The 11,005-nt window shown below is 40.5% G+C and overlaps 1 protein-coding gene across 1 annotated transcript; it reads right to left on the reverse strand.

Annotated features, from left to right (window-relative positions):
* Positions 1-8,321: 8,321 nt before the first annotated feature.
* Positions 8,322-10,008, reverse strand: prr18 (proline rich 18). Its single transcript, XM_086046147.1, has one exon. The coding sequence runs from the start codon at positions 9,847-9,849 to the stop codon at positions 9,133-9,135; it is 717 nt and encodes a 238-aa protein (XP_085902273.1). The 5' UTR covers positions 9,850-10,008; the 3' UTR covers positions 8,322-9,132.
* Positions 10,009-11,005: the final 997 nt, after the last annotated feature.

An 11,005-nucleotide genomic window follows, 5' to 3' on the forward strand; every position in this document is an offset into this window, starting at 1 on the left:
AAATTGCCCCTAGGTGTGAGTGTGAATGTTTGTTTGTCTCTGTGTGCCCTGCGATTGGCTGGCAACCAATTCAGGGTGTCCCCCGCCTACTGCCCGAAGACTGCTGGGATAGGCTTCAGCACTTCCCGCGACCCTTGTAAGGATAAGCGGTATATAGATAATGGATGGATGTTCTATGCAAGCCCACCAGTTGAAACTAGGCATTCTGATAAATATTGCATTTGTGGAATATGAGTTAATCCACTCGTTTTTAGCCATCTCTCGGGGCAGCCATTTTGTCACTTCTGCCAACTGAAAATGACATCACAACTACCCAGTGCTCAGGTAACGACCATTCACGTCTCATCGTTAGAAAACAGGTGAGCTGCGATTGTCATTTTCAGTCGACAGAAATGACAAAATGGCGCCCCCTGAGATGGCTAAAAACGGGTGGATTTTGCTGCTTAACTCATATTGCACAAACGCACTATTAATCAGAATGCCATATTTCAACTAGTGGGCCTGTTGGGAACATTTTCTTGGAAAAAAAATGTTTGGGTTGATTTCCACCTTAAATGTTGATACGTTTCTCTCTCTTTCAAATCTGTTAGTTTGTTGTGGTAATGTAGGTTCGAAGTACTTCAGCATCCTTTAGCGAATCAGAACTCGATTGTAGTCATTAGATTAGTCATTAGTCACTAGAAATTTTTCTTAATCTACTGGATTTTTTTCAGCCACAACAGCATAAAATTGGGATTACTTCAATGACTACCCCAATACCGCTCAAACAGATTAGATTGACCTCTTTATTTGGAAGTTTGTAACACCTGCAAATAGGATAAACAGTACATCAGATTACAGGACTGGGATGACGTGAATCCACCAGCCCAATCGCCTTGGTAATTTTGTACCGAATAAAATCGCAACACTTTCATCCCAGTATGAGGTTTGTAAAGGTTTCCGAAGAGGTGCATTTCCAGAAAAGGACGGGGGGTCAAGATGGTGTTTGGCCATCTCACTTCTATGTGAGTAATCAGATCTCTCCTTCAGGAGGGTCCACGCCAAACAAGCATCCACTGGAGACTGTGTTTGCTCTTAAAGTCAGTGCAAACACAGACCCAGAGGGGCTGGTTGTTATGGCCTGTTGGTTACATGCCTTCTATAGTCACGCTGTATGCTCATCGCTAACCCAGGCTGTATCTTCTGAACATCAAACTCCGTACTTACTGTAAAGCTTCACTAAAAGGCAAAACAAATCTTGACTTCACTTCATCGCAGCATTTTACTGTTATATAGTGTCTTTACAAGTTCAACTATACCTTCAAGCATGCGTAAGGAATAGATTTGCTTAGGGCACATCCAGTGAAGTGTAATTTAGGACTACATTGAAACATATCTTTTCTCCTGATCTTTGACTGCACCAACATGTGGACAATGCCAGCCGACTCCTCCACAGTACAACAATTTTCTCCTCAGTTTTTCCCTGATATTTTGCTGGTTTATCAGTAATGTGGATGGTTATATTTGATGCATCTATGAACGTGCGCTATCTACAAGACGATGCATTTCCAGATGTCCTCACTGAGAGAAAACATGGCAGAAACATAAGCATAAGAAAGGTGATTTTAACGCTAAAGGGGAGCATCACAATTTGATGTAATGTGAGAACGAGCCTCACGTAGAACCCGGTATGAAGGTTAAATAACAAAATAAATGATGCGAGCCATTGGATGCAAACATATTGTTTGTATCCAAAGATGGCAGACAGACAGTCAGAGGACGGACAGAAAACAGACAGTCAGACGGTGGTGGGAAACTGAGATTTAAAATGAGTCTCCCTTGTGTCAGTGGCTGGGAAACAGAGCACACAGAACAAATGACAAGTAAACACGCAGCCACAGGAAGCCATTAATGGCAGCGAGGACCAATTAGGCCTCGGCAGGTGTCCTTGCCTTCGTCTTGTTTGGTCCTGCTACATTCAGTGTCCGTCTGTGTGACGGAGCCTCTCCATCTGAGGGTGAGGAAACAACGGCCAGTTTCATTTGCTGAGCAGTTTAAGGCAAAGGTTTTCATACTGAAAGGCCTCTAAAGTTCTTTATGGCGTTCTCTTTGTCTCCTCCCCTCAAGTGCAAGTCATTAGAGAGGACAATTACATCCTCTGTATAGAAGTCTTGCTTTTACAGGAGGGCTAGATAAGACAGGATCTCTCTCATGTTTGACCCCCCCCCCCCCCTCCCTCCCAAAGTGGACGCTCTCTGAAGCTTATTGCTCTCTTCACACCTTGTCAGAGCTGCAACAAGAGAGTCAAAATCAAAGTCAATCCCAGCAGAGTTCTTTACGAGCAAGCTCAAATATCACTCAAAAAACTATGTTTGGCCCAAGTAAAGTTAAAGCAGGTTCATGGAATCATTTCCTTCTCTTTTCTGAGTGACACAAAGTTGCAGATGCTGTGATGGTGTTCATGAATATTCATGCAACTTGAGGACTTAAAGGGGTAAGTGTCAGCATCACAGTCAAAACAGATGCGCTTTGATTTGGAGTTTTGTGTATTTGAGCCCAGTGAAAGTGTCATTGGGAGAGAGGCAATAAGTCTGGCTCCCCAGTCAGGAAGTTTAGTGACCTAAATACCCATAATGCACTGTGTGTGAGTGTGCATGAGTGTGCTGTTTTATCTGGTCGTTTGGCTCATCTGACTTTTTCCTGAATTCTGCTATTTAAAGACACTACAAGCATGTTTTATAATTTATTAGAATGATCTACTTTGAGTGACAATGACTGTGATTGGATGGCGACCATTTCAGGGTGTAACTCGCCTTTTGCCCAAAGTCAGCTAGGATAGACTCCAGAACATCCATGGCCCTAGTAAGGCTAAGCGGTGCAGAGAATACATGAACGGATGGATGGATGGATGAATAACAAAGTATGGATGGACAATGTGACGAAAAAAACAATTTCCATGAATTAACCAGAGTATGTGAATGGGAATATAGTAGACAGTAGTGAGCATTAACCATTAACATTCGCCACATATATTTTGCCACTTGGGGTATCAGAAAAATGTGATTAACATAACATTACCTTCTTGTGACATTTGAAGATGATATTTAACCACCATCTTAACTTATGTTGCCTCCCAATCAATTTCTTCTGAAAGAACAGTAAACGATAGTAAACATAGTCATTAAAAAAAAGAGCACATTCCATTTAGTTTTTAGGGCGACAGGGTCTGACAACTTAGATGTGAGTATTTTTCAATTAAAGCTAACAAACAAAAGCCTATCCTTTACAGTTACACCCCCCCCAAAAAAAGAAATGGAATTTTATCATTGAACTATAATCCAATGATCATCATATTCTCTCATTACAGACTTATCGTACATGTAACGTACATGTAATGTTGTATCACCATTTTTATCTAATTTGTTTTATTATCATTCTTATCATTATTATTATTATTATTATTATTATTATCATTATTATTATTATTATTATTATCATTATTATTATCATTATTATCATATTATTGTAAATAGTTACAAAGATTATGTATGTTTTTCTGTGGTTCCTGATTACATTCTTTAAGCAAGACAGTTAAATGGCCATTTATGGTCATCCTTGCAAGTTTGTTTAAATATAATAAATGATTGTCTTGACTACTGTGCTGTATCTACGGCTAAAGTCATTTACAGTTCAACTATAATCTGGATAAAGTGTAACAATGTTTTTTTCCCATTTGGAGTCATTGTGTGGTTTAGCTCGGCTTGTCTGCGGCGACTATTTGCCAATGGACCTTTTGTTCGATCAGAGCAGCATATTGGTGAGGGGACAACATCTCTGAGGCAATGCATGCACCAGTAAGCCACACGGTAGCGCTGCAGGACAAATTATGATAGTACAAGGACGTTCAATACCATGCACTTCACTATCACTGAAGAGACGTAGCTACATAGAGGCCACAAAGTTCTGAGGTTTATGGTTCTGCCTGTGCTTGCGTGGTGGGCTTCCTCCCACATTCCGAAAATGTACATGTTAGGTTATTTAAAGATTCTAAATAGATGTGAATGTGACTATAAATGGTTGTTTGTCAGTATTTGCCCTGCGATTGCCTGCCAACCATTCCAGAGTGTGCCCTGCCTGGCTGCCTCTCAGTCAGTTGAGGTAGGGTGTAGAAAGTGGATAGATGATTTTAAAAAATGAAAGAAAGAAAAACATCAAGAAAAGAATAAGAAGCGAATGTCTTCCACTGCCTTCACTTCACAAATCCTTATCTGCCTCCAGCGAAAAAATAAATAAAATAAAGAAAAACAACTCTACGAAATTATGTTTAGGGAACAATCTAATCTTCCTTTACCAACAGTGCCACTGCAGTAGCTTGCACCAACCATATGTTCTTGCCATGCCCATCATTGTTATACTGAAAATCACAATGAGATGCAATGTTCACAATAATAGAAGTCAAATGAGAAATGCATTTGCTTTTTGAGGGCGTTTTATTTGATCATTCAGCTATCTGAACTTGTGGTGTACCTGAATGAGCTGATTCAGTTTTAAGGCCTGTGCTTGGGCCAGAGGTGTCTTGCTTTGATTTTTTTTTTTCTTTTATCCACAAAAGCCGTTTGAGGCACAGTATTTATCAAACTGGTTGCCAGAGTAATAGTGGTACACACTGTCTGCTGGGTGTCAATGAGGAGCCAGAGGCAGCAACTATCTACACTCCAATGCCACCATCCATCAATTGAGGAATAATGGTGTAATGTGTCATGCTGACAGATCATGACAACACATTAATATGGCCATTAAAAATATATATTAAAAGAAATCCAATACGCCAAATGTGTGCAGGAAAAAGAAATGTGAGATTGTAAGGGGTTGGGGTGAATGTTTTATTTTCCGATACTACACTGAGTAAGTCATTCAGGTTTTTATCAATGATACTGATCCAATACCGATACTTTCAGCAAATACAACTAATGTGTTTGGTAAATTTAAAACAAAAGTAGTTTATTTCAAATTATAATTTTATAAAGAATACAAGACACTAGAGTAATGTATTTATTATACATATTTATATAGGATTTACTGTATTACGTATATATATACTGTATATCTATATATTTTTTTCATGAAAACCTACTGGGTAGGCAGTCTTTCAATCTGGCCCACCCATGGCTCCGCCATTGAAATGGAGTAAGTTGCCGACAGAAGCGAAGTCAGCCAAAGTACTTATAAATACCGGTATGAATGCTATGCTTTTTTTTCCATACACCTTTGATTATGGTCTTTTAAGCATTTTTTCCAAATCAATTTTACTCTGTGGCCTTTTAGATTATTTCTTTCTGTGTATGTTATTTTAGTAAACATAATACGCTACTTTTGCTCTTCCCTTTGCTTTGTGAACGTCTTCGGATTTGCTGTTTATCAGTGCTTCTAGGTGTTGTGCCTTTGGTAGTGTGAAGCACAGTGAAGTGCCTTGTGTATGCAATGTGCGATATAAATAAAGTTGCCTTGCCTGGCCTTATGTTGTTGTTTTCACCTCCAGCACAGGCGAATGAATAGCACAACATCTAACCCCCAACAGACAGCATTGAACACTAGTGTTGTGAGAAAAGGGAGACTGTGAGGCCTATAAACAAGGCCAATTGAAGCAGAACAATACTAAAGGATTACACAACTTTGGGTCACCAAGTCAGATGACAATATCATCAGCAGCAGGGCATCATGAGGCTAGGGGGCAGTTAAGCCTTGGTACGAGCGCTCAGCCATGATCTCAGCCTACTGCAGGTTACAATGCATGCATTCTGTGTGTTTGTACACAGTGACAACCTCTACAGTAGCTGGGACATTCATCCAGCAGCCTGTTTGATCACAGACCTGCTAATCCACAGCACTGGCAGTTGTTCTTGACATGTTAGAAAACACTGGCCCACCAGTTTGCTGTTGTTTTTATGTAAAATAAATAGTGAGTGGACTAGAGTTTAGCACATATGCCTCACACCTCTGAGGTTAGAGGCTTCAAATCAAGGCTCCGGCCTTCCTGTGTGGAGCTTGCATGTTCTCCCTGTGCTTGAGTGTGTTTACGCTCAGTACTCGGGCTCACATCCCAAAAGATGCTTCTTAAGCTATTCGAAAATTCTTAACTCGTCCTGTCTGACAAATGTAATAATAAATTAAAATGTAATGAAAGTTAACCATTGAAAATCTCACATTGCTTTTGACTTGTGGTTAAACTGGATTTTTTTTTTTTTTAAATAAGGAAACAAAACTCATAAAACATGCCAGAACAAAAATGATGGTACCCCTAGGAAAGAATTAAAATAATTTTACCATAGGGAAATGTTCAACCAAGGTGTATCCTCAAATTAGTTTCACAGGTGTCTTCAAACTTGTAAGAGTCAGCCTTTTTAAAAGGTGGCAAGTAGTCACTGTGCTGCTTGGTGACATTGTGTAGACCACACTAAACATGGACCAGAGGAAGCGAAGAAGTGAGTTGTCTCAGGAGATTAGAAAAGAAATGACAGACTAGCGCGGGGAATTTTCTTTAACATAACATGTTGCATGTTCCCCTACTAGTCTAAACACAATATTCTGATTAATATTACGTTTGTGGAATATGAGTTAAGCAGAAAAATCCACCCTTTTTATCCAACTCAGAGGACAGACATTTTGCCACTTGCTGTCAACTGAAAATTACATCATCGTTGCAGGGCTCAAGTAACGACCAGTCACAGCTCAGCTTCAGAAAGCAGGTGACTTACTGACTTTTCTAAACTGCGTGTTGAGAAACCACAAAGCTTCTGGGAAAATGCCCAATAGACAGAGTAGACAAAACTGGAACTTTCGGCAAGGCACATTAGCCGAATGTCCACAGACTAAAAAATGAAGCATACCAAGAAAGGAACAGTGCCTCTTCTGTGAAAAATGGAGGAGGCTGTGTTATGTTATGTTATTTTTCCGGGACTGCTTTGCTACAATTGGCACAAGGTGTCTTGAATTTGTGCAGGGTACAATGAAATCTCAAGACTATCAAGGTATTCTAAGACAGAAATATGCTGCCTAATATTAGAAAGCTTTGTCTCAGTCGCTAGTTATGGGTCTTGCAAAGGGATAATAATCCAACATACTAACAAAAAAAAAACGCCCGGGAATGGCTAAAAGAGTAGACCATTCTGAAGTGGCCTTCTATAAGCCATCTGGAGAAAGCACCCTCCAAACCACAGACAACAAGTGGAGCAGTTTTGAAGCGTGGGCCAAAATCCCTACGGAGAGGTGCAGAAGCCTCTCTAAAAATAATTTAATTGCAGTGATTGCCTCAAATGGTTGTGCAACAAAATATTAAGTTAAGGGTACCATCATTTTTTCCAGACCAGTTTCATGAGTTTGTTTTGTAAAACAATTCTGTTGAACCACAATTTAAATGCAATGTCATTTTTTTTTGTAAATGTTCATTACATTTTATTGGCTATTACTTTTGTTTGAAGTTATTTCTGTGACCACTGTGTGTGTGTTTCTTTCCATAATAGAGGATTACCAACGTGTCCACGTGTGCACACTAAGACAAAGACTGTATGAGCCCTGTGATTGCCTAGCAACAACTCCAGGGTATACCCCACAGGAAGAAATAGTATAGAACAGATACTCTTAATAGTATAAGCAATTTCCACAAACGTTTGTAGAGATGTTGAAGAAGAACTGATTAAAATCTGGAAAAGGCTGAGTTAGAGGAATTTATTTGCACCACTGGGCTATGGCATCAATAAAACTACATTCTCCAGCCAGAGTAAGAATGGCACTGCCCTTCATACATGAACCAGAACGTAACACACAAACAACAGACAAATGACTTACATTTTCTTAACATTTTGGCCTTTAAATCTACACTCTGATTCCCACTAGGTGACATGCTTATGGTATGTCATTATACAATTTAGCAAGCAGGCCTATATCAATGGTTCCCTCATCCTCATGAATAGGGTATTGTGACATCTTATATAATTACCAACAATTTTCCCACTATACAAGTGTAGTAATCATTAGTCCAGGGCTCCAAACTTTTTTTTTATTACTATAGTACAGTGTCCCCAAACTTGAATTTTTAGGCATGCACAGTGAACGTTGACTTGCCAAGTAAATATTCCACTCATTTTCACTATATTACTAATAAATGGGCCTAAGTGTGTGTGTGTGTGTGTGTGGTTACAAAGTGACGGAGAACAATAGAAAGTCATATTTTCTGATGTATAATTTGTATTTGCAATGACATTATTTGTTTTTGTTGCAGCTGTGAATAAAGAGATGGCTTACAGCTCAACTGCATTCTGCTTCAAATATCCATTGATGCTAAACACCGTCCTCTCTATTTAATGGACACATGGGAATCATACACAAACACTTTAATGTAGAGGGAAATAAAAGTCTCAAGACGCCGTCTCGTGGTGAGGTGTATTGTTTACTCGGGTAATACAAAAATTAGAGGCAATTTCCTGATAGAGCTCCAGTACCTGGCCCCTACAGTACACTGGTCAACCCTGCTTAGCAGGAATTCTAAGAGGCTTAGTACACTAATGCCCAAATGGCGCAGGTAGCTACAATGGCAACAAAGAGCCTGTGATATCCAACAAAGTTATAGTGAATACGAAACAGGCACAATTAAGTTCATATTTAGAAGCTGTGTGGCTAGTACAAAACCCATTCCTTTAAAATGGCACCAACTATCAATTTTCAGGTACAAATGTTAATAAATACTGTACATCAGAATATAGAAGCCTCTTACTTAATGGGAAATAAAAGACAGTTGTGTTTGGTTTTAGCGGCAGGGCGTAAAACCTCAATTATTGTGGACAGCGTTTTGTTCTCTCACACAAAGGGCTTCTTCAGCGAAAATCCCTGCTTTAAACCACAGGAGGCGCCTCACTGGAAACAAAAACCGCATGTGCAAAGTCACTGAATTTAAAGTTCCAACAATTATTCAAAAGGCATAATAAGCTTGAAATGCAGCTCTTTCAAGTCAGTCTGGGAAGTATTCCATAGCAAGCAGACATTCCTCAGGTTCACATTTCATTCCACGTGGACAATATAACAACCTGAAGACTTTAGTTGTCATTGCATCATTGAACATTAATTAAGAGGAGTCATTTCATGGCTTGAGTCCAACTATCAGCAGCTTTTAAGATGGTGGAGTGCAGGAAGTTTGTCAACCTTTCCCAAAGCTGCGGCACTTTCGACCCCTTTGAGCCACTCTTTACACTTCCTCATCACAGTCTCGTCCACGTCTCCGTCCTCCTCCTCATACTCCACATCGTCATACTTGTGCTGGTCGTTCAATAGCGATATTTTAACGATGGCCGTGATGTCCTGCTCCTCATCCTCCGCTTTGGTCACCTGCGCGGTCTTCGAGCTCCCGTGCGCCGTTTTTTTGGAAGGGAAGACGCGCCTGTGCCGGAAGTCCGCCGAAGCGCAGCATTTCTGCTGCTTCGCCAGCATCTGCTTCTCCAGATTTCTCTTCTGAATAACAAGGATGGCCTCCGGCGTGAGGCTGAGCGTGAACTGGATCTCTTTCTTGGTTGCGTCCTCCTTGCTTGCGAGCGGTCGGCCGGAGTCCGCGGAGGAGGAGCGCCTCACTCCTGCAGTTGAGTCCTGAGGTTTAGTCGAGGTCAGCCACGAGTACTTCCCCTGCACCTCTTTCTGCGACGGGTTTTTACCCTTCTCATGTTGTGGCTTGCGTCCAAAATTCCTTAAATTCGCTGCTGTCCAAGATGAGGTCTGCTTCTCCTTCCCAGCGTCCCTCTTCTCACCACTGGCTTTCTTTTTGCCGAATAGATCCCTTGCAGGAGAGGGAATCTTCTGCTGGAGACTAATAGGTGGGAAAGGCATTTTCAGGACGTAAAATGCGTTACAAAAATGTGCAAAAAGTGCTTCAAAGTGCAAAGCGACGACCGGCACTCCAAGGGCATCATCCAGAATGACTGCACCTGTTGTCCACACAAGTGAGCGTGGAATTCCGCTGTGAACACCCACGGCCCACGGCTTTATGGTGGCAAAAGCGAGGGGGCGTGGTCAGGAGAAACGCCAAACAAAGGCACGGAGAGGAGGCACTGATGTCATAAAGCTATTAACTTCCATGAGAGACACATCACACGCAACAAAATATGAATCATACATGCCAAAGTGCGAGAGTGAGTGGGGTCTGCTAAGCTTCAGTTCTGGTGCTGTCACTAGTCATCATATTACACGAAAGGACTTGTACTAACCGCCAAACGTTTAGCTACAACGATGACGATGATGGTTATGAAAACTATTGATCCTATAGTCTCACCATGCGCTGATTAAACTTATGATTAAATATTTTTGGTGGACTTCAGCGGAATGTGAGATTTCATATCGCCATTAATGTGTGAATAACCGGCTATATTGTGTTTGATTCAAAACATGGAAACACACACAAACTGGCATATTGGTGTTGATGAGTTTTCCATGCAGGCCAGCTTTGTGCTTGAATATCATTTTGCTTAAAACAAATATATTTTCTCTGCTTTCATAGCCCATTTGAGAGGCTACAATCAAATCAAAATCTGTTTTCATTCCAAAAATGATGTTTTACTGGATATTTGTGTTCAGTGTTTCCATAGGGCATTTAATTACATGCCTGCTTATGCTTTAAATAGTTTTTGGTCATTCAGTTCTTTTGCCACTACGTAAAAGAGCAGTTGAATGCAAGAAGGATGATAATTTACTCATAAAAGTTGGTTTACCCTTCAACAACTTGTCCCCACCGATTTTGAAACGATGGCTACACTCCTGTGATCAAATACATTTCTGCCTTTACAAACACAATGTTGTTTGAGTGACACTGTCAGACAGGCATTACTTTTGAAAATGCGCGAATTGTTTTAGGTTTAGTTCACAAGGGTGTGTAGGTATGTGTTTCTCATATTTTGTTACCAAAAGCTCTCAGTGAAATTAAAAAAAAATTTAATTTATGAAGGCAGACTTTTCGATACAGCTCTTACATTGCATCTCTTGGCAGTCC

This window comes from Filicampus tigris, chromosome 11 (assembly GCF_054856515.1).
Source record: "Filicampus tigris isolate MCC_2025a chromosome 11, RoL_Ftig_1.0, whole genome shotgun sequence".
Lineage (NCBI taxonomy): Eukaryota > Metazoa > Chordata > Actinopteri > Syngnathiformes > Syngnathidae > Filicampus > Filicampus tigris.

Coding starts and splice junctions, on each gene's coding strand:
- prr18 (XM_086046147.1), bottom strand. CDS start 9,849: ATGCCTTTCCCACCTATTAGTCTCCAGCAGAAGATTCCCTCTCCTGCA.